This window comes from Trichosurus vulpecula, chromosome 5 (genome assembly GCF_011100635.1).
Source record: "Trichosurus vulpecula isolate mTriVul1 chromosome 5, mTriVul1.pri, whole genome shotgun sequence".
NCBI lineage: Eukaryota > Metazoa > Chordata > Mammalia > Diprotodontia > Phalangeridae > Trichosurus > Trichosurus vulpecula.
The window spans coordinates 65,904,634-65,929,807 of NC_050577.1; the positions used below are offsets into that span (position 1 = coordinate 65,904,634).

Genomic DNA, 25,174 nt, shown 5'->3' on the forward strand with positions numbered 1-25,174 from the left:
AAAGAAAAAAATTAAAGAATTATCTCTCTGTCTTCTTTCCTGTATTTTTACCTTTTCTGTCCCTCTTTTTCTTGTCTTGACTCCTGACCCTTAGGGTCAGGATTGGCAGCTATCAGGGAGCCTGAATAGGATCAGAAGAGCTTCACAATCATCTTGTAGATGGACATAGGACCTGTAGGAGTTGAGAGCAGGAAGACAGTCACTTTACCTTGAACCTCATTAGAGGAACAAAAATGTGGCATAGGCCCAAGATAATTTTTGTTTGACATGGTGTGTTACTATTGCTATCTGTTTTCTTTGCCACAGATTATTTCCATTATGTTTAGTCTGGGAGTATTTAAATTTAAATGATTCTATGCACATAATATGACTGTGCAAATAGCTGTACATTATTGTTAATTGGATATGAGAAATCCACTGTGCCTTGAATTTAACCTAATAGCCCATAGAGGTTAGAACAATAGGCTTATATTTAGCACAGAGATAATACATATTTCTACAACTGTTTCAGCTCTTTCCATTTTGCTTCAAGCCACTGTCCATACCTGAAATCTTATATAATGAATAAACAAAAGATTCCTTTTGCTTTTCAACTTTGCCTCATGTAACAAATCAGTACTCATAAATGCTGATCCCTGACCCTTTGTTAATATTGATTTTATGTACTCATATGAATTGTCAAGGATAAAAAGGTTCTTTAATAAGTTTTTACCCATGGACTTCTAAATTAAATGATGAACTGGACCATAGGCTTATATAATAACATGAAGTGATTGGAACTAAACCATGTTCCAAATGCCTCTAAAAGCCACCTTCCCTTCTCTTTTTTATTCTTCCTCTTGACCTTATACCATCTCCTTCTGCCTCTTAGCAGACAATGAAGTTTTATAGTTGTTCACTTTCCTTTTCTCTATAATACGCTATAGATTCAGTATCAGTACATTCATTTGGAAAATAACATCTAGCCACCATCTTTCATGGCACATCTTAGCTTTTAAAAATCAAGACAAATAGCTTCAGCTATGTCTGTGCTTATGAAGGTTACTTATAGTTACATCACTATTATGCCTGTGGACACAAGTGTATGTATGTGTGAGGTACCATTTTTCTCCTTTCTGGTCCTTGTCTCTGACTCAAGATAGTGTGCTTGTTAGATAGCAGAATTAACTAAGTAGAAGGAGGCTCATTTCTTTAATTCTTTCATTTTACTTAAATCAGAAGGGACAAAAAGGCAAAAACACCTATCTTCTGTCTTTGCAGAGAACTGTGTCAGAGCAGCTTCAGAAGTGCTATTCCCGTGATCAGATCTACATCTATGTTGGAGATATCCTCATCGCAATAAACCCATTTCAGAATTTGGATCTTTATTCCACAAAGGTATGAAAAAAAAATGACTTGCATTCTCTCATTTTGATCAAATGCACTTTTTAACCCTTTTCGGGAGGCAAAGGAGTCTGAATCTTTGATTTTATTCATACAGTATAGAAAACTCCTAATGTAAAAACTCCCTCCACCAATGCAGATCATAAACTATTTATAACTTAAGTTTTAAATGGTCTTCTGGAGCACTAAGAGATAGGGGACTTACTTAAAATCAAGTAGTTAGTATGTATCAGAGGCAGGATTCCAATCCAGGGCTACCTTGCTTCAGGAAGGACTTATGTTCTATCAACTATGCAAAGCAGCCTTTAGAAATACTGCCTATGATCATTTCAATCAACACATTGAAAAAAAAACCCATTATTATTTGTTAAAATCCTTACTCAATCCTTACTAGGGGCAGCTAGGTGGCGCAGTGAGAGAGCACCGGCCCTGGAGTCAGGAGGTCCTGAGTTCAAATCCGGCCTCAGACACTTGACGCAGGTACTAGCTGTGTGACCCTGGGCAAGTCACTTAACCCCAATTGCCCTGCCAAAAAAAAAAATCCTTACTCAAGATGTTATAGTGCTGTAGGGTCAGCATCAAAGACAGGAAGACCTGGGTCTAAGTTCCAACTTTGACACATATTGCTTGTGTGACCGCTGGGCAAATCACTTAACCCATAGGTGTTCTATGCAACTCAGTAAAACCATAAGTTGCCAAAAAGATGTCAAGCTGCATTGGCAGAGGGAATCTCCACACCTGGGTATACCATGTGCTAATGAAGTCACAGGGCCAGCCCTTGTCCCCTGTTATGCGTATGATAGCCCAGGTTTGGATTTTGCTGTTAAATTTCAGGGTATATTTGTGAATAATTCAGGAGATCTACTTAAAAAAAACATCCCACAAGTGACAGATATATTCTGATTTTTTCATGTCTTCTTTTCTCTCTAGCATTCAAAACTCTACATGGGAGCAAAACGAACTGCCAACCCTCCCCACATCTTTGCAGTGGCAGACTTAGGCTATCAGTCCATGGTAACATATAGCTCAGATCAGGTAAGGCTCTTTTCATATTAGTATTGATGTCATATGTGTCAGTGAATAAAGTACCGGTTCTGGAGTCAGGAAGTGCTGAGTTCAAATCTAGCCCAACTGTGTGACCCTGGGCAAGTCACTTAACCTCTGTTTGCCTTACTTTTCTCATCTCTAACATAGGGATAGTAATATCACCTACTTCCCAAGGTTTTTATGAAAATAAATGAGACAATAATCATAAAGTGCTTAGCACAGCACCCAGCATATAGTAAGCATTATTTAAATGTCAGCTATTATTATTATCACCTCCCAGTGTACCAGATTGAAACTCATTGAACATAGAGACTTCAGCTCCTATCTTCTCTTTTCTTTTTTCTTTTTTTTAAACCATTCAGTGTATTGTCATTTCTGGAGAAAGTGGGGCTGGAAAGACTGAAAGTGCCCATCTCTTAGTGCAGCAGCTAACTGTTCTTGGAAAGGTAAGCTGATTCACACACACACACACACACACACACACATATGCACACACATGCACACATACACACACTGTAGAGGTAGGGATTAAACATGTGATTTCAGTGTTATAGGGAGATCCCAGGTAAGGCGACTGTTTCTACCTATACTGACCTGCTCCTTCTCTGAAACTTTCTGGTTGAGGGAGTTTCTTGGAGCATTGGGAGGTCATATGACTTGCCCATAGTCCCCCGGCCAGGATATGTCAGAGGCAGACTTTAAGCTAGGTGTTTCCTTGTTTTGTGGTCATCTATCTATCCACTGTACCAGCAGCCCGACCGGTAGAAGGGGACAGATAATTAGGTGGAGAATTCTGAGAGAGAGCTGCCAAAGGAGATCATGGTTCCCCAATCACTGGAGCTCCTTAAGCAAAGGCTAGATGACCACCTAGGGGAAGGAGGAGCTACTGTGTAACAGGGGCTATTGTTCGGGCCCTAGATTTTCTTGGACATCTCTTTCAGCTTTTTGTTTCTATCATTCTAAGAGGTAGGCAGATCAAGTGTTATTTGCACCATAACATAAGGAAGAAACAGTCTGGAGAGGTCAAATACCTTGGTTGAGATCACATATCTGGTAGGGGATAATATGAATAAAGGATCTTGGGTTTCCACTTGTTGAATATGCTACATGCTAGGGGAGATTATTTTAGGGGTGTGGGCTGGCTGCATGGTGCCTAAATTCTGTGAGGTCAATATTTAAACATACATTGTGATGGGAAGCTAGATGGCACAGTAGATAGAGCACTGAATCTGGAGTCAGGAAGACCTGAATTCAAACACAACCCCAGGCACTTCCTAGCTATGTGACTCTGGGCAAGTCACTTAACCCTGTTTGCCTCAGTTTCCTCATCTGTAAAATGAGCTAGAGAAGGAAATGGCAAATCACTCCAATGTCTTTGCCAAGAAAACCCTAAATGGGGTCATGAAGAGTCAGACACAACTGAAATGACTCAACAACATTCTGACTCCAAATGCAGTGTTGTTTCCATTGCATCTCAGTGACTCAATATGCCTAATGTACCATAGTTCACTGTATATGCATTTTACAGCTAACTACACATTTAAGTTGAACAATTGCCAAGCTGCAGTATGCAATATAAAATTGTTTATTAAAATCAATGGAAATTGATTTAATGTATATGTGTACATGCTTACATATATATATATACACACATACTTGCATATATATATATACCCATATTATTAAAACTTCCTTTCTGTGTTATACTTTCTGTATAGGCTAACAACAGAACTCTACAGGAAAAGATTCTCCAAGTGAACAATCTGGTGGAAGCTTTTGGCAATGCCTGCACTATTATTAATGACAATTCGAGCCGTTTTGGAAAATATTTAGAAATGAATTTTACCTCCACTGGCATTGTGATCGGAGCTCAGATTTCAGAATACTTACTTGAAAAGTCCAGAGTTATCCACCAAGCTGTGTAAGTGTATGGAAAACATCCACGGGGTTGGATAAAATATAACCAAATATGTTATTCCAGGGTTTGTGATGCAATGTTTTTAAAGCAATATACTTAATATTTTTGTCGAATCATGATTTCATTAGTATGAATATTCCCTCTACCAATGTAGATTGCACTGATAGCTTACAAATTTGTCTTTCTGCCTCTAGAGTCCCCCCTCCCCTGCCACCAATCTATCCTCCCTACAGCTTCCAAACTGATATATTCAAAGCACATGTCAATCCTCTGCTCCAGAAGCTTCAATGTGTCCCCACTGCTTCTAGGGCAGCAATTATTAACCTTTTTTTGATGTTTTAGACCAATGTGACAGTCTGAAGTCTATGTTTCCCTTCTCAGAATAATGTTTTACATACGTAGAATAAACTGTATAGCATTACAAAGAAAACTAATTATATGGGGAAACCCCTTGAGTCTGTCTCCAAACTGTTTTCCAGGGTTATCACACGTTGTTCGACTTCATACACATTGTGTTCCAGCCAAGTTGTTTCACTTGCTATTCCCTAAACACGATATTCCTTGCTCAATCTCTAGGGCTTTGAACAGGCCATCCTCTATGCAAATATATTCCCTCCTCAACCCCACCTTGTCAAGTCCCCTTGCCTCCTTCAAGGCTCAGCCCAAGTGCAACCTCCTGCAAAGGGCCTATCCTGATGCCCCTAGTTGCCCATGACTCTCCCCGGACCCTAAATTACTTTGAACTTTCTGTGTATGTGTATATGTATATGTATGTATGCATGCATGCATTCATGCATGCATGTATTTGGAGTCCCACCAACAGAATGTAAGCTGCCTTGAGGGCAGGGACCATTGCATGTTTGTCTTGGTATTGCCAGCATGGCACCTGAGGTGCAGTAGGTCCTTCATAATTGCTTGGTGAATAAATAAATGACCTCCTTCCACCTTTCTTATCTCATGCTCTTCTTGTCCATGTCTACAGATAAATCTTCCAGAGAGAAGCTAATCCAAGCCATGAATGCCCTCCTCTTGTTCTTTTAGTACAGAGGCTCTTAACCTGGGGTCCACGGAAGGATTTCAGGGAGGAAATAAACTAGGGTGGGGGAAATTTTACATTTTATTTTCAGTATTCTTTTTTTAATAATCCTATGTGTTTTATTTTGTGCATTTAAAAGAATCATTCTGAGAAAGAGTCCATAGGTTTCAAGGTTGAGTCCCTGTTTTAGGCTCTCAAAGTACCCAGAATACCACACAGACCATTCACTTGTTGCTGCACAATTAACCCCCTACCCTTTTCCAGTCAAATACTAGAACAAATCTCTGCCCTCAGCATTCTAGATTATTGCCACAATGGTGTGGATCCCACCCTATCCACACTCATCATTCTGTACAACTTGTCTATATCCTCCTATCCTCTGTCACAGAATGACAGAATTACATGTATGGGTACCAGTGGAATAGAAAGGCTATCGGTCTTACTACGTGACTACCCCTGCTCTCTGTTAACCCCTTCGTGCTACTTCTCTTACTCAATAAGTCATTGGCCATTTGCTATAACCTACTCACTCCCACCATGTGCCTTTTCATTGCCTTTTAGGTGATCTCTGATTTTAATTCTTTAGAGACCGGTATTCCATGACTTGTAGCAATAAAGGACCATTGGAAAAATATTGATGTTTAAAAGACAGATCTCTATATCAGAGAGAAACTTAAGGTCATGAAAAGTGTTACACATATTCCTTAAGTCAGTCTAGTTTGCTCTTCCATCCAATTCTGGGCCCACTTCATTGTCCATACAGTTTTATTTTTCTTTCCTAGTTTCTTTCCTTTCTTTCTCTCCTCTCGTTCATTTCTTTCTTTTTCCTCTTCCTCCTCCTCATCATCATTGTCATAGTCGTCTTCTTCTTCTTCTTCTTCTTCTTCTTCTTCTTCTTCTTCTTCTTCTTCTTCTTCTTCTTCTTCTTCTTCTTCTTCTTCACCAGACACTGGAGACCAAATAAAATACAGAATCTAACTATGTTTTTCTTGTTGTTTTCTGTTGAGTTAGATGGATTAGATATGGTAGGTTTGTTTTTTATTTTGTTTTTTAAGCAAAAGTTTTCTCCTGACTATTGATTCCCAAACTGCTTTGTTTGCCCTTCTAGGAAAATGGTGTTCATGTCATGGCATTTATTATGTGGGTGTATCATGCCAAAATGTGATAAGGTAGAAACTTTCAACTCTTTTTTAGATTATTTTAGGTTTAAAAGGTTGTGATTTATTGTAGTAACATGTCATATAGTCGAGTCCAATGTAAAATTGTTTTGTTAAATATGAGTACATTCTTTTTTATTGTAGTTAGTCTCTGGCCTCTTGTAGCCAGGGCAAGGGAACTGAAAAATTTTCTAGTGAAACTCTCTCATTTAATGGGGGAGGAAACTGAGGCCCAGGTTGGTTAAATAGTATGCTCAGCATAACAAGGACAATAAGTGACAAAGTTTGAAACTGTCTTCCAATATCCAATCCAATACCGTCTCCTCTGTACCATTTATCTTTGATATAAACACTTCATATATCTTGGGGTTTATTTGGTTATAATATGCCATACCAAATTTATAAAAGACAATTGTAGTAATATTCATAAATATTTTAATTATAAGTAAAATTTTAGATGACATGTACTTTTTAAAAAGCTTATTTTTATTGATATCTTTGCTTTTACATTGCCATCATTTTGGAGGATATCTCTCCTCCTCTACTTATGAAATGCACTTGTAACAAATTTTTTAATAAGAAAAAAGAGTGGTTCCACAGAACTAACACATCAGTCATGTCTGCCTGTTTTTCCAATCTTCTACACCAATAGTCTCTTCTCACAGCTCTTCTCTAGGGCTGCTCAGACATTAAAATCACACAGAGTTATTTCATTTTGAAAATTCTTTTGATTTATATTATTGTTGTCATTGTGTATGTTGCTTTCTTGGTTCTGCCTACTTCACTCTGCATTGTTCTGATGTTTCTCTGAATTCTTCAAATTCATAGTTTCTTATTGTACAGTAGTATTCCATTACATTCATATACTGCCATTTGGTTAGCCACTTCCCAAGTTTGTGGATACTTATTTGTATCCAATTCTTTACTAACACAGAAGAAGCAGTTAGGTAGCACAGGGGATAGAGCGTGAAGCCTGGATTCAGGGAGGCCTGATTTGAAATCTGGCCTCAGACACTTACTAGCTGTGTGCAAGTCACTTAATCTTGTTTGCCCAAGTTTCCTTATCAGTAAAAGGAACTGGACAAGGAACTAGTATCTTTGCCTAGAAAACCTCCAAAGTGATCACAAAAGAGTTGGACAAGACTGATAACATTCAGTCTCCCCCACCTCCTCCTTCTTCCAGTGCAATTTTCTTTCTCATCCCTTTGTTTTGTTTTTGGGGTATCATCCAATCAAAGTCACCTGATATCCCCACCCTCTGTCTACATATATTCTTTCTAATTGCTCTTATAGTAATAAATTTCTTAAGAGTTACAAATATTTTCTTGCCATATAGAAATATAAACAGTTTAATTTCATTGAATTTCTTATGTTTTCTCTTCTTTTTTGCCTTTTAATGTTTTTCTTGAGTCTTGTACTTTTTATTCAGCTCTGATCTTTTCATCAAGAATGCTTGAAAGTCCTCTGTTTCATTGAATGTCCATTTTCCCCTGAAGGATTATATTCAGTTTTTCTAGGCAGCTGATTCTTGGTTGTAATCCTAACTCCTTTGCTTCCAGTATGTCATATTTCCAGGCCTCTGGTTCTTTAATATGAAAGCTGCTGAATCCTGCGTAATCCTGACTGTAGCTCCACGATATTTGAATTGTTTCTTTTTGGCTGTTTGCAATACTTTTTCCTTGATCTGTTAGCTCTGGAATTTGGCTATGATGTTCCTGGTAGTTTTCATTTTGGGATCTCTTTCAGGCAATGATTGGTAGATTCTTTCAATTTCTATTTTGCCCTCTGGTTTTAATAGGGCAGTATTCTTTGACAATTTCCTGAAGGATGTTGTTGAGGATTTTTTTTTTATCATGGCTTTGAAGTAATCCAAGAATTCTTATATTTTATCTCTTTCATCTATTTTAGGTCATTTATTTTTTCAATCAGAAATTTCACATTTTCTTCCATTTTTAAACTTTTTTATTTTGTTTTATCATATTTTGATGTCTCATAGCGTCATTAATTTCCTCTTGTTCAATTCTAATTTTTAAGGAATTCTTTTCTTCAATGAGCTTTTGTACTTCTTTTTCCATTTAGCCAATTATATTTTTAGGGAGTTATTTACCTCAGTAAGTTTTTGCATGTCTTCTTGTGCTATTGATCTTTTTTTAATAATTATCTGGTATTACTTTCATTTCTTTTCCCATTTTTCTTCCTTCTCTACTTTGCTTTTTAAAGTCCTTTTAAAGCTCTTCCAGGAATTATTTTTGGGCCTGAGGCCAAATTACATTTTTTTCTTTGAGGCTTCACATGTAGCCTTTTTAACACTATTGTCCTCTACTAAGTTTATGCCTTGATCCTTCCTATCACCATAGTAACTTTCTTTAGTCAAGCTCTTTTTGGGGCTTGTTTAGGTTTTTTTGCTCATTTTTTCTGCCTTTTTTGTGACTTGGTGTTTTTATGCAAGAGTTGGGCTCTGGTCCTCTGCTGCCCCAAGTTTTTTGTGCTGGGGCTCTGGATTTTACTGCTGGATTTCACTGGGCTTCAGGGCTTAGTTGCTTGCTCTCTCTGGAGGGTAGGTATCCCTTCTGGCTTGTATTGGGAAGTGGGGCTTCTATGTTGGCTTCCCCTGTGTGGGCTTTAGCTGCATGCCTACTGCAGGGGTGGGGCCCTTCTGCTGGGTTACTATGGAAACAGGGTCTCTCTGCTGGTGGGCCATGGGGGCAGGCTCTTGCTGTTAGCCAGTCCTGGGGTGGGGCTACACTACTGATCAGCAATAAGGTCAAGGCCTAGCTAGTGGCTTGTGCTTGGGGTGGGGGGGGGGTCAGTACAGTGGAGCCTTACTGCCATGCAATGACTACTCACTTGCCTAGGGAGCTGTAGGAGGGTGGGGCCTCAATGGTAGATTGCCCCAGGCTTGGAGCCTTGCTGCAGGTCCCCTGCTGTGAGGCTGGCTGTTGTTGCTGCTGCTGCTGCTACTGCTGCTGCTCTTGGACTTTGCTCCACTCCCATACCAGTGAGAGAGACCTTTCCTGTTGGGATGATAAGCTGCTTCCCTACTCCTAGATCAATTCTGAGGCAGTTTTCTAGTTGTTTGGAGGGGAATTCGGGAGAACTTCAGAGGGTTCCTTCCTTACTCCACTATCTTGGCACTTGGAATCCAAAGAATTAATTAAAGTGACAATTTCAGAGAAGCCTGGGAAGACTTATCTGACTGTTAGAAAGTAAAATGAGCAGAACTAGAAAAAATGTATACAATGACTGTAAAATTATAAAGGAAAACAGTATTGAAAGACTTAAGAACTCTGATCAATTCAGTAATCATATATGATTCCAAAAGAATGATGATAAAGAATGCTTCTCATTTCCTAGTGGAGAGGTAGTAAACTACTGGTAAAGAACTGAACATAATTTTCCAACTTGACCAATACAATAAATTTGTTTTACTGAAATATACTTATTTCTTACAATGATGGGATTTTATTTTGAGAGAGGATACTGCTGTTTGAATGAAGGTAGTGATCATGATAAAAGAAGAAAAAGAAAAAAGAATCGATGTTACTTTTTTTATTTTCAGTTCCAAATTCTCTTCCATCTTCTCCCTCCACCACCCACTGAGAAAGCAAGAAATATGATTGATACCTATTATACCTATGAAGTGGTGCAGAACATATTTTCACATTAGCCATGTTGCATGAAAGAAAGAAAAAAGAAAAATATGCTTCAATTTGCACTCAGAATCCATCAGTTCTCTGTCTGAAGGTGGATAGCATTTTTCATCATGAGTTCTTTGGAACTATTATGTTTCGTTATATTGATCAGAATATCTAGGTCTTCCACAGTTGATCAGCATTATATTTTGCTGTTAGTGGGTGCATTGGTCTCCTGGTTCTGCTCACTTCACTTTGTATCAGTTCGTATAAGTCTTCCTAGGTTTTTTTCTGAAACCATCCTGCTTGTTATTTCTAATAGTATAATAGTATTCCATCACAGCAGTATTCCAGAACTTGTTTAGCCATTTCCCAATTTATGAATATCTCTTCAGTTTCCAATTATTTGCCCCCACAAAAAGAGCTGCTATAAATATTTGCATATATGGGCCTTTTCCTTTCTCTTTGATCACTTTGTATTATAGACCTAGTAGAGGTATTGTTGGGTCAAAAAATATGCACAGTTTTATAGCCCTTTGGGCATGGTTCCCAGTTGTTCTCCAGGAGGGTTGTACTAGCCCACAGCTCCACAAACTGCATTAGTGGACATATTCTCCCATATCCCTTCAACATTTTTCATTTTCCTTTTCTGTCATCTTAGCCAATTTGATGTGTATGAGGTGGTACCTCAATTGTTTTAATTTTATTTCTCTAACTACTAGTGACTTAAAGCACTTTTAATATAATTATTGATAACCGTTATTTCTTCTTCTAAAAATATCTGCTAATGTCCTTTGACCAATTATGTATTGGGGAATGGCTTTTATTTTTATAAATTTGGTTCAGTTATCTATATATTTGCAGGAAAGAATCCTTTATCAGAGATTTTCTTTCTAATTCTGGCTGCATTGGTTTTGCTTCTACAAAACCTTTTTTAATTTAATGTAATCAAAAAACACTTTTTCAAATACATAGAATAGAGCAGAAAGAAGTTCAGAAGGAGAAACAAACGAGCAAAGGATTGTTGGTACTACCATGTTAAATTTAGTATACATTTTAAAAAAACTTTTATATGGTAGATTCATAGCTTCATACACACCTCTTTTTGTCCTTTGTATATGGAAATTTACATGTTTGTTGATTACTATTGAGTACATAATTTTTAAAATGACATAAAAAACAATATTTCCTCCAAGAACTGCAATCATTTTGGAGGGAGCAATTCAGTCAAAATCACCTAGTCACATGTTAGACTGTAAAGGGAAGAAAATAAGCAAATTGAATTTCACTTTTAATTGTGTTAAATAAAATGTCACACTATCTACTCACAAAAAAATGTCAGAAAGTCTATGGCAAAACAGGCACAACATTACTCCTTTGGTGTAATAGAAACTATTATACAAACTATTGTTCAACATGTCCTGTTGCATTCTAAGATATCCATTATGGAGATAACTAAAAAGATGTATGAATGAAAGTTTACAACTAAAAGTCAATGGAAAACAAAATTCTTAAACTGCAAAGTGAAGAAAACTGGGGTAGTCATTTTTGAAAGAAATATGGAAATATGCAATGTTATTAGATTAATCTGAATTTTGACCAGTAATCCTTCTACTAGGACCATAGCCTAAGGATATAGGAAAGGAAAAGAAAAATTTAAATCACCTATCAAAAACACTCATGATGTTCTTATGTGTAATAGTGAAGAACTAGAAAACCACCTATGTATCCAAGATTTTTTAAATGATTGAATAAATTGTTGCATAGTAATGTAACATTCTTTCATTATCAAAGTGTAATTGATTAATACAAAGACATATAACAACACTAAGTAGGAAGTAAGACCAAAAACAAGCAGAATCAGTTTACACTTTCAGTTCAATTCAACAAAACATTTATTAAGCACCTACTATATGGAATTCATTATGTTATATACTTAGAATACAAAGACAAAATGACAAATGATCCTTACCCTCAAGTGTCTGACATTATAGTAGGGACAACATAGAATCAATGCAAATAAATAAAGTTCACTTGAAGAGGGGGAGGAGTGCTAACAGCTAACAGGAAAGGTTCCCATCAGAGATGGCTTCTGAGTTGAACCTTAAAGAAAGCTAAGAAGTGGCAATGAGGAGAGAATGCATTTCCAGTGTCAGGTACAGACTTTCTATAGACAGCTAAACAGGGAATGGAATGCCAAGTTTGGACATCAGCAGATTGGCTAGTTTGGCTGAAGGGAAGCAAAGTGAAATATTTCTGAAGAGGAAGGCTGAGGTGTCCAATTATGGCTGCAGAGGACCACGAGTAAAGTATGTCTTTCCTTCTTCAGAGATATGCTAGATTGTGGGTTCAGAAGGAGCCATACATTTTCAGACATGGCAAATATGTTTCTTTGTTTTTCTTGCTGATTTTTTTATTACAGGGGATTATTATATTGATGACAGGGATAGGAGAAAGGATTATTGAGAAGTGCTAATGATGGAGAAAAGGAACAGAGTAACAATTAAGGAAGGAAAGAAAAAGGAAGGAAGGAAGGAAGGAAGGAAGGAAGGAAGGAAGGAAGGAAGGAAGGAAGGAAGGAAGGAAGGAAGGAAGGAAGGAATGGATAAAGGAGGAAGAGATGGAGGGAGAGGTATTTTAATGCTAAGCTGAGGAGTTTATATTTTATCCCAGAAGCAACAAGAAACAACTACAAATCTTATAAGTAGAAGATAGATTTAAAAGAGATCAGAAGTGGGCACAGAGTAAGAAAGACTGTTATTTTATTAAAGTGCATATGTATTTTCCCTTTTATCAAAATACAGAGTTTATGCCTTTAAGTATGATTTCATTGATGATTTTATTTGTTTATTTTTCTTAAGGTTATTCTTAAAAGTTATTTTTCTAAATAGTAAGTCTAGTGCACCACTATCACCAAGATCCATGGGAGAAGGTTGGCACTGACATTTTAATACAAATTTGGCAAAATAAGTTTAGCAAGTAGTAACTAACCTTATTTACCACTTCACTAACATCTCTTTTTTTATTGTTTCAGTGGAGAGAAAAATTTCCATATTTTTTATTACATCTATGCAGGTTTGGCTGAAAAGAAAAAACTGGCCCATTACAAATTGCCTGAAAATAAACCTCCCAGGTAACACAGAGAACTGGTCTTTGGGGCACAAAATAATTTTGTTTTCCAGTGACGTTTAGTCATAACCTTTCCTTCATACATCTTTTCAGGTACCTCCAAAATGAACATCTCAGAATGCAGCAGGACTTGTTGAACAACAGTTTCTATAAGTCCCAATTTGAATTAATTGAGCAATGCTTCAAAGTGATAGGTTTCACAATGGAGGTGAGTTTTAATGAAGTTCAAGCCTCTTTTTTGATCAGGAATGAGGAAACACATTTATAGCACCAGGATTGATATACTGGCAGCACATTATAAGTGCTTATTGATCAATGATGACATTTAAATCACATGGTCATAGATTTGAGCTATAATTATTTTCATCATTTAACTCAGATTTCTTTTATTTATTTTCTATTTCTGAATGATTGCTCCTTATTTTATTATTTTGATACATTGCCAAGGGTTGTGTGGGAGGATATAATTGTTCACTGAGTGTATATTGGACTTACAGATAGGCACATGACCTCCTCCAGGTCAACGGTGAGGATTCAGTTGAGTTTTAACTTCCATTTCCTGAGTGATGCCCTTGAAGCCATAAAGGGTTAATGTGTGTCCTCATAATCACTTAATATAAAAGACTTAATTTAATCCCTTTGTGTGTCTGGATGTATAAAAATAGCTTAGGTTTACAAAACAGTTTATGCCTTTCCATAAACTTAGAAAGTTTTATTAGCTGGGCATACCACAAACAGTCATTGATAGAAATGCACCATAAAGTTATTCAAAATGTGTGTAGTGAAGATATCAATCCTATTCATTTAGAAGTCTGTAGATTTTTTTAAATTGCTTTCTGGTAATGTTAACCTCACTTGCTTATATAATCAAAGCTTCTCAGAATGTATCTCAGCACATATGAAGCAGCATGCTGTAACTCAAAGAAAACTGAGTTTAAACTCCATGCCTCAATTTCCAGCTCTAAAACTGCTAGCTGTGTGACCCTGGACAAGTTATTTGTCTTCAGTTTTCATATCTGCAAAATGGCAATTAGAGTATATTACCTGCTTCACAGGAATATTATGAGGAAGGAACTTTGTCAACTGCAAAATGTTACATAAATCTAAATTATTATTATGCTGAATTAAGACTAACTTATTCCTTTGGAGTCTTTGAATTTTTGACCTTCACTTTTCTTATTTTATTTTCAAAAGGGTAGGCTAAAGGGTTCAAATTATAAGTTGTCCCCTTGTCTTTATTTCCATTGCTATTCTGGTTCCCTATATATCAGGCAAGTAGAATGGTTTTAACATTACATAGCTGATTTAGCACTTGTATGGATCCTTATCATTTTATTTCTGTATTCTGTTTCTACATTTTGACTTTACAGTTTACTAAAGATCTTCTTGGTATCTCCCAAATATGGGGAATTGCTTTTCCTCACTGATTTTAACAATAAATAATTGTGCTGGTTTTCACAATGAATATAATTTCCTCTAAGAACTAAGCACATGTGTCATGAGGTCACATTGTACTTTCACGTTTGTAGTTGAGAAGACTCAGAAAGGATGGAGGACAAATATGAATCACTCTACAAATAGCAGAAGTTGGAGAATACCAAAACATTTTTTATTTAAAATTTTAATTTAATTTAATCTTAAAAGCTTTTTTCTTTGCGGAAATTGAATGTAAATAATTAGTGTTCATATAATCTAAAGATTTAGGGGGGGGGGGCGGAGCCAAGATGGCGGCTGGTAAGCACGGACTAGAGTGAGCTCCGTACCCGAGTCCCTCCAAAAACCTATAAAAATGGCTCTGAACCAATTCTAGAACGGCAGAACCCACAGAACAGCAGAGGGAAGCAGGGCTCCAGCCCAGGACAGCCCGGATCGTCTCTGGGTGAGCTCTATTCCACACGGAGCTGGGAGCTGGGAACGGAGTGGAGCAGAGCCCAGCCTGAGCGGTGTGGACGATCCAGTCCAGAAGCCGGGCGGAGGGGGCCCTAGCGCCCTGAATACGTGAGCAGTTACCAGACCCCTCGACCCACAAACACCAAAGACTGCGGAGAAGGTTAGTGGGAAAAGCTGCGGGAGTGGAAGGAGTTCGCGGTTCGGCTTCCAGCCCCGGGGGCAGCGGAGGTGGGGCAGCTACAGCTGTTGTTACTTCCGGCTCCAGGCCCACCTGGTGGGGGGAAATAAGTGGCGGATCACAGCAGGGGTGCACAGCCTGCCGAAGATCTGAGCCCAGTCTGGACTGGGGGTCCTTGGGGAAGGAGGAGTGCGGCTCTGACAGAGCTGGCACCTCCCCCCCAAACGTAGAACATAGAACTCTGTAATCTACAAGCAGTCATACCCCACTGAAAAACTCAAGGGTCAAGTTAGTTGGTTGGGAATATGGCCAGGACGCGAAAACGCGCCCAGATTCAGTCTCAGACTTTGGATTCTTTCTTTGGTGACAAAGAAGACCAAAACATACAGCCTAAAGAAGACAGCAAAGTCATAGAGCCTACAACCAAAGCCTCCAAGAAAAACATGAACTGGCCCCAGACCATAGAAGAACTCAAAAAGGATTTGGAAAAGCAAGTTAGAGAAGTAGAGGAAAAATTGGGAAGAGAAATAAGAAGGATGCGAGAAAACCATGAAAAACAAGTCAATGACTTGCTAAAGGAGACCCAAAAAAATACCGAAAAATACACTGAAGAAAACAACACCTTAAAAAATAGACTAACTCAAATGGCAAAAGAGCTCCAAAAAGCCAATGAGGAGAAGAATTCCTTGAAAGGCAGAATTAGCCAAATGGAAAAGGAGGTCCAAAAGACCACTGAAGAAAATACTACTTTAAAAATTAGATTGGAGCAAGTGGAAGCTAGTGATTTTATGAGAAATCAGGATATTATAAAACAGAACCAGAGGAATGAAAAAATGGAAGACAATGTGAAATATCTCCTTGGAAAAACCACTGACCTGGAAAATAGATCCAGGAGAGATAATTTAAAAATTATTGGACTACCTGAAAGCCATGATCAAAAAAAGAGCCTCGATACCATCTTTCAGGAAATTATCAAGGAGAACTGCCCTGATATTCTAGAGCCACAGGGCAAATAGAAATTGAAAGAATCCATCGATCGCCTCCGCAAATAGATCCCAAAAAGAAATCTCCTAGGAATATTGTTGCCAAATTCCAGAGCTCCCAGATCAAGGAGAAAATACTGCAAGCAGCCAGAAAGAAACAATTTGAATATTGTGGAAACCCAATCAGAATAACCCAAGATCTGGCAGCTTCTACATTAAGAGATCGAAGGGCTTGGAATGCGATATTCCGGAGGTCAATGGAGCTAGGATTAAAACCTAGAATCACCTACCCAGCAAAACTAAGTATCATGTTCCAAGGCAAAATATGGACTTTCAATAAAATGGAGGACTTTCAAGCTTTCTCAGTGAAAAGACCAGAACTGAATAGAAAATTTGACTTTCAAACACAAGAATCAAGAGAAGCATGAAAAGGTAATCAAGAAACGGAAATTGCAAGGGACTTACTAAAGTTGAACTGTTTTGTTTACATTCCTACATGGAAAGATGATGAGTATGATTCATGAGACCTCAGTATTAGGGTAGTTGAAGGGAATATGCATATATATATATATGCATATATATATGTTTATGTATATATATAAGTGAATGTGTATGTATGCATGTATCTATGTGTATATGTATGTATGTGTATGTATGTGTATATATATATATATATGTAAAAGAGAGAGAGCAGACACAGGGTGAGTTGAGGATGAAGGGAAGATAGCTAAAAGAAATAAAATGAAATTAAGGGATGAGAGAGTAACTTACTGAGAGAGGGAGATAGGGAGAGATAGAATGGGGTGGATTATCTCCCATAAAGGTGGCAAGAGGAAGCAGTTCTAGGAGAGGAGGGGAGTGGGCAGGTGAGGGGGGAATGAGTGAACCTTGCTCTCATCAGATTTGGCCTGAGGGGGAATACCATACATACTCAGTTGGGTATCTTACCCCACAGGAAAGAAGAAGGAGGAAGATAAAAAAAAAAAAAGGCAGGGGGATGATGGAGTGGAGGGCAGATGGGGGTGGAGGTAATCAAAACAAACACTTTGGAAAGGGGACAGGGTCAAGGAAGAAAATTCAATAAAGCGGGATGGGTTGGGAAGGAGCAAAATGTAGTTAGCCTTTCACAACATGAATATTGTGGAAGGGTTATACATAATAATACATGTGTGGCCTAGGTTGAATTGCTCAACTTCTTAGGGAGGGTGGGTGGGAAGGGAAGAGGGAAGGGAATTTGGAACTCAAAGTTTTAAAATCAGATGTTCAAAAACAAAAAAACTTTTTGTATGCAACTAAAAAATAAGATACACAGGCAATGGGGCGTAGAAATTTATCTTGCCCTACAAGAAAGGAAGGGAAAAGGGGATGAGAGGGGAGGGGGGTGATAGAGGGGAGGGCTGACTGGGGAACAGGGCAACCAGAATATACGCCATCTTGGAGTGGGGGGGGAGGGCAGAAATGGGGAGAAAATTTGTAATCCAAACTGTTGTGAAAATCAATGCTGAAAACCAAATATGTTAAATAAATAAATTGCATTAAAAAAAATAAAAAAAATAAAAAAATAAAAAAAAAAAAGATTTAGGGGGGATTATTTTGTACTATTTTTCTAGATTTTTATTTTGGTTTCATGATAATATGAACATAGAGTGTTAGCTCCCCAAGGGCAGGACTCTTTCCTTTTTGTCTTTAATCCCCAGTGCCTAACATCTTTTAGGCATTCAGTAAATGTTTGTTGAATTCAATTAGATTGTGAAAAAAACACTTGCATTGTGGCTAGATAGGACCACAGTTTTTGTTCTATTTTATTTGATTTTCTGTAATTTTTCTTATGATGGTTCAAATTCACATTTAACATCTGCAGGAAAAGTTCACCTCTATGTCAACTACTGTGCACATTCTACCTGATGTAAAAGAAACCACATCTATTTGTTTTTCTGGGATTTGTCTACTTTATAAATCAGGATTTATTGATAGACCTGTGCACTCAAAAAAATCATTTTATAAGCATGCCTACTGGGAGTTAGTCTTCCTACATATTGCTTTCATATTTAAAGTTTCTGCTTGGCTTGGCATAGCTTCAGTAAGTCATTTCTATTAACTGTGAGATCTGTGCTGAATTAAATGCTGAAACAGTGGAAATAGAAGAATCATGTGTCATATTGTATGTCAGTGCTTGTAACAGTGTTACTTAGTAGATAGCGCATTGACTTAGAACCAGGAAGACATGAGTTCAAATCCCACCTCAGATAATTATGAGCATTGTGTGATGCTAAGCAAGTCACTCAACTCTTCTAAACTTCAGTTTCATCACTTGTAGGATGGAAATAATAGCTTTAGCATTTACCTCAGAGAGTTATTGTGAGAAACAGAGGAGATGGTGCCTGCAGAGTACTTTACACACCTCAAAGCCATATTTTTAGCATCATTGGCTACTTGTGATTTCATCCATGTGAGCGCCCCATCCCCCAAGCAGGTCACAGCCCCTCTATAACTTAGTACAATGTGTGCAGGAATTGCCTTAGTCTGTAATGTAATCTGTAATCATGCCTTTAGGCAAGGGAGACAGTGTTCACGAGGAGAAGGCTCTAGAGCTTTAGAATCCGGTGGGATTTACAGCTAGAAACAAGAACTGTGGTCAGGAGGGGCAGAGAGGACAAGAAATAGATGGGTATCTGCATGAAAGGGGGAGATATGGGGTATTCCTGAGCTTCTTCTGGGCATGGACATCTGAAGTGCAAGAGTTTGATGTCACAGGACTCAGTCTACTGAGCTGGAATGTTAGTACTATGGCCCACACTGTACTGAAGACAATGAATGATGGGAATTCCATAGAGGAGGGAGATGGAATTCCAGAGTTGGAGCAGAGGTCAGTCTAGCCCAATGGATCTATAGTAGACCTCCCAGCTTCCTAGGAAGGATGTGCTAAGAAAAGACAGAAGGGAAATTGTTTTTTCAACCCTTCTGCTCATGTGCAAGGAGAATAGTTTTCCAACGCACCACTGCTTAAATTTTCATTGGGACTTTTTTTTCCCAAAAAAACATCTGCCATCACAGGAGTATAGATTATACCCATTCGTACATGGTGTGGGGATAGGGTGAGGACAGACAAGAATGGCTTGATTGCATGATTATTTTCATTAGTTTTGCATGATTATTTTCATTGCTTTTGCCCTTTTTTAATCAATCAATAAACAACAAATCAAAAAATATTTATTAAGTGCCTACTATGTGCCAAGTACTGTGCTAATGCTAGAAATACAAAAAGAGGTAAAATATAGTCCCTACCCTCAAGGAGCTTACAATCTAATTTTCTTTTTTTAGTTCTAAATTTAACAAGTAAAAATATAGAAACACATAATGCAAATACAAAAAAAAGAAAACCCAAAAAACAAAAATAATATTTCCTTTTACAAAGTAGAACAGAAAAAGCATTATATGTAAAACCATAAATCTCTTTTGTACAGCTTGCTTAAAAAGAAATATATAAATTTAAGATATTACTGTCAAAGCTATCCTACTTGTGTGTTTCCCTCTGACCTACCTTCCATTTCCTTTTGTGAATGTTTAAGATACTTCAATTACCTTCTTTTATTTCCTTTTTTCTTTCCTCAACACTACCACTAACTCCTCTCTCTCTCTCCAAATCCTCTCCTCAATAAAAAAGGAAAAATGTAATCCTTGTAAACAAATAAACATAGTGAAGCAAAATAAACCACACAATTGTAATGTTCAAGAATTGGGGTTTCTTTCTGCACCTTGGGCTCATCACCCCTCTCTCAGGAGATGGGTAGCATATTTCTTTGTCCTCTGAAATCATGGCTGACCTTTGCATTTTTGCAGTGATCATTGCATTTATCAGAGTTCCTAAGTCTTTCAGAACTGTATTTCTTTACAATGGAGTAGAGCCTCAATGGAGGATCTGATTTTTTTTTTAAAAAGTTAATAGAATCTGTTTCAAGGTTTGCTTGGCTTGACTAGGCCAGGATGCTATACTTAGAGTACCACACAGAATGGCCACGGCCTCCTTAACAAACTGCCTCTACAAACAGTGACCCACTTAAACATTCATTTTAGTATACATCTCCTTTTGAAACACCTGATTTACAGATTTTCATCAAAGTTATTGCTGCCCTAAACTCTCTAGAATTAGTCAGAAATTGTCCTATAATGCAACTGATTCTTCAGATTTATTCAGCTCATGGCCAAAAAAAAGTAGTTCAAACACATCATAATTTATTGTGTACTTAACATCACACATCCTGTATTAGACAGTGGTATTTTTTTTTCCTCCTCCTTCCCCAACTATGTAACTTTTCTTTGCAAAAAGCAACTAAAGAGAGCATCGGTGGGAATGGTTCATGGAGAAGAAATTAGAAACCATACTGTCAGTTTGTTGTAAATAGTTCTATCTATGGAATAATAAAGCAATTGACTGGTGTACTTTTTATAAAGGAAAACCCTCACATCCTTGCTCTAGTCTCCACAGTCTCTTTCTATATCAAGGGTGACCTCTATTTATTAATGTAATGAAATTAAAAGGCATTCCTTAAACACTTACTATGTGCCCAGCACTGTGATAATACAAGTACTGAAACAATTGCTTCTCTCGTGGAACTCACATTCTAATTACAGAAGACAAAACATAGAAAAAGATTCAGTTTCAGGGCAAATGGAAAGGCCAACTGGTCCTTTGGATCTAGAGGGCAAAGCCACAAGACAGATAGTTATGCCTGGTGGGCCTTGCAGAACAATAGCAGGATGAATGGTCTCCAACAAGTGACTGTTGAGAAGAGGATAGTCAATTCACAAGCATTTATTATGTTTAGTTCTAAATTTAACAAGTAAAAATACAGAAATGCATAAAAAGAAAACATAAAAAACAAAAATAAAATTTTCTTTTACAAAGTAGAACAGAAAAAGCATTATATGTGAAACCATAAATCTCTATTTTGTACAACTTGCTTAAAAAGAAATATATAAATTTAAGATATTACTTTCAAAGCTATCCTACTTGTGTGTTTCCCTCTGAACTACCTTCTATTTCCTTTTGTGAATGTTTAAGATACTTCAACTACCTTCTTTTATTTCCTTTTTTTCTTTCACAAAAGTTGAGCTAACCTGAGTGCTAGGGATACAAAAAAAAAAAAGCAAAAATACAGTCCCTGCCCTCGAGGAGCATACATTCTAATGGAGGACATGAGATGCAAATAACTATGTTCATACAAGAAATATAAAGTGTAAGTGAGGAGTAATCTCAAAGAGAAGGCATTAGCAATATATAGTTACCTCAAGTAGAGAGAGGATCCTACTCGTTGCAGAGAGAAAAGGTCAACCTTCAGCCAAAAGGAAGTTTCCAGTTCTTGGTTGGTCCTGGATAATAGGGATTAAGGAAGGGGAGATGGGGGGAAGGGTTCCCTGAGGCCTGCTTCTGCTAGGCCATCCCATTTATGATGACATCTGTGTAGGGGTATAGTAAAGTTCTCCACAGCATCTGCTATATTCTAGGTGCTAGGGAGACAAACAAACAAAAAACAAAAAAAAGCTCCTGTTTTGGTTGGATAGAAGGTGGGGCACAAAGGGAATACAAACCCAGAGAGGTAAAAGCAAGTACACCTACCACACACACAAAGCAGTACATGTGTGGGTTGGAATAAAAACTGGGGAATCAGAAAGAGTGTTCTGCAGCAATAATTCAAGTGGTAGCCCTTGAACTGAGCCTTGAAATAAGTTTAGGGTTCTAAGAGCATGAGGAGAAGGAGAGAGCATGGGGGACAATCTGATAGTCTGCTCTTCAGCAACTGCTCTTCCTGTAGTCATCCCCTTCCTAAAATATAGACATGAATGAGATTGAGGGACATCAATACTTCTGTCCTTTTTTCTCCCAGGAACTTGGAAGTGTATACAGCATTCTAGCTGCAATTTTAAACGTGGGAAATATTGAATTTTTTTCTGTGGCAACTGAGCACCAGATTGACAAAAGCAACATTGCCAACCCAGCAGCACTCGAGAACTGTGAGTTTATTGCCTTCCATTCATGATTACGTTTTTCATTTCTACATCTTAGTGTAGCATATGTGTCACATGATGGTAATTTTTAGCAATTGTATTTACATATGGAAACCTTAAAACAATAGTCAGATTTGATTCATGTATAAATAAAAACAAAAAAAGTCCATTTTTAGAAAATAGATCTTTATGCCTACAAATTCCCTGATTATCATATAAAATGCTGGTAAGGAGTTATTTCTATGGTTCTCTAATGAGCTTACTATCAATGAGAGAGACAGTTTGGGTATAGTGGGAAGAATTCAGAATCAGCGTACCCGAGGTGGAATTCTGGCTTATCTAATAACTATCTCTGTGACCTTTGGAAAGTCACTACGTTTCTCTGGACTTCAGCTTCCTTATCTAAAGAAGGAAATGGCAAACCATTCCAGTATCTTTAAGAAAACCCCAAATGGGGTCACAATGAGTCAGACACAAGTGAAACAACTCAACAACAGCAGCTTCCTTATAGGTAAAAATTAGTTTGGACTAGGTTTTCTGTAGGATTCTTTCCAGCTCTAAATCCTCTATTTCATGGTATCAGAGAATTAGAGTGTTGGAAGGTACCTCAGCAGCCATATACCATGAAATTGAACATTTCAACCCAAAGGTCATACTATGTAAGAGTTAGTATTTTTAAGATAGGTTTAGCCTCTAGGTCATAAATCAAAATATTATAGATTCACTTGAAAGGGATGAACATTGAATCTAAAGGTTCTTAAACTAATGTCAAGGGATAGATTTCAGGGGGTCTGTGAACTTTTTATGTCCACCAACCTTTAAATTTTAGCATTTCCTTCTATTATGAATGTAGGCAAGAAAATATTATTCTGATAAGGGGTGGCCTTAGGTTTCACAAAACTTCTAAAGGGATCCCTGACACAAAAAAGCTTAAGAACCCCTGATCTAGTCTAACTCTTGAGGAAGCAGGCTCTGGGAAGTTGTAGCCTGCTTAAGGTTTCAGAAGTATTAAGTAGAACCCTTGACTTCAAATCTATTGTATTTTCCATAACTCTACACTGAGCTAATTATGCAAAAAAATGCAAAGCTAAAAAGTGGGATCATAGGAAGAAAACATATCCTAAATTGCTGGATTATGCATATATTTTCTACCCAAAAGAAATGGGTAGGAAATGTATGTCTAAGTTTACTTTGAGCTCCCCCCACACCCTGCAATAATCCAAACCTAGTTTTCATATTTTCCCCAAACCCAATTTCCTGGCTTTATGAAAGTTATGAAAGTTCAAAGAATGTTGTACCCAGGTGAATTCATCTATCAGGGTATCACCTCTAGAGAGGTGATTGTCTGGAGTTACCTTGCCCTGTAACTTTATTCTTAGGTTACCCAGAAATTGCAGGACTATCTCAGACTAGAACAACTAAGATGGCTCTGTGATTGGTATATGGTAATGAGAATATACCTGAAGGTCTTATAGCAATCCTCTACTAGTGACTCTAAAAACACTAATGTACTCTCTCAGCCACCAAGATATATCTTGCCCAACATGGAGAAGCAAATTAAAAGATATTCCCAATCATACATTACTATGAAAACTGGGATAAATTGCATTTAATCAGTGGAATAAAGTTCTAAGAGATGCATCCTGGGTATTACCTACTAGAGTAGTAGGTACCAAAACCAACATATGTATAAATCAAACCTAGCTGGATATAGAAGGAAGAGGAGGGAATATATTCTAACAGTCAATAACAATATTGATATAGTTAAATAACAATGAGAAGAAACAAACAAAAGTGAATACTCTCTTGCCCCATAAAATATGCGTTAATTTAATATTTAAAAGCCATTGAGAAGAGTTTCAACAAATTTAGCCGAATAACCAGAATTCCTTTGTCCTAAATGCTTAAAGTAAACTAAAAACATTTTAAAACATTGTAAAATTAAAACTATTCCAAATACCAATTTGATTCTAGTCATGGAAAGGTATTTTAATTACATTCATAGTAAAAAAAATTCCTATTATTTTGGTTCATTGAGTTTAATTGCTATTAATTTCAGGTGTCCCATAATATTTAGATATTTATTCAAGATATAGCAGTTCTCTAGAAAAAGACAATTGAAACCCGTAGCTAGAAAATACTCTGAAATTTGAAATGTAAATGTTAAGATAATTGTGTGTTATGGGTTGTTTGATGTACCACAAAGCATATTTAAAATAAGTTGTATATATATATATATATATATATATATATATATATATACAAACATATACATATGTATGTATATGTCTACTCATACATCCCTATCCTCTTTTCTATCCTAAACTATTTAATCTCTGAGGTTCAAAAACCACAGCAATCTATTGTGTTAAAAATTTATACATATATTGGTTTTTTAAAAACCAAATACTGGTTGTAAAATGCCTGTAGATTTTCCCATTTTTAAAAAAGGAAAGCTAAGGTTGGAAGACACCAACCACATACAGCTGTGTCTCCATGACAACAAAATAGCTGGTCATTTTTGTCACTTCAGTGAAAAATTCAGTCAGAATTCAGTTGCCTGGCATTGTTCAGAGAAAAGCAGCCATCTGTTTGATCAAATGCTGCCTTTAGGGCTTGTTTTGATTTTGTATAAATAAACTCCCCATTTGGCTAGTATAGACAAGACTGTGAGTACAAAATTCACCAAGATGTTTATGAATGGAGAGAGACTAATGACCAAGGGAAGTTATGCATCTACCTTGAAATTATCTCTGTCTGGGGGGTTTTGGATGGGAAGGGTTGCATACATATGCGATCAGACATGATTTATATA

At 37.2% G+C, this 25,174-nt stretch overlaps 1 protein-coding gene across 1 annotated transcript in view; it reads left to right on the forward strand.

Annotated features, from left to right (window-relative positions):
• Nucleotides 1–25,174, forward strand: part of MYO3A (myosin IIIA) — a 265,783-nt gene that overhangs the window by 120,433 nt on the left and 120,176 nt on the right. The window contains exons 10-16 of the mRNA XM_036761365.1: nt 1,261–1,377; nt 2,314–2,418; nt 2,793–2,876; nt 4,149–4,351; nt 13,208–13,306; nt 13,396–13,510; nt 22,239–22,365. Of these exons, the coding sequence (XP_036617260.1) occupies nt 1,261–1,377; nt 2,314–2,418; nt 2,793–2,876; nt 4,149–4,351; nt 13,208–13,306; nt 13,396–13,510; nt 22,239–22,365 (850 nt within the window). The remainder of the gene's footprint in view (nt 1–1,260; nt 1,378–2,313; nt 2,419–2,792; nt 2,877–4,148; nt 4,352–13,207; nt 13,307–13,395; nt 13,511–22,238; nt 22,366–25,174) is intronic.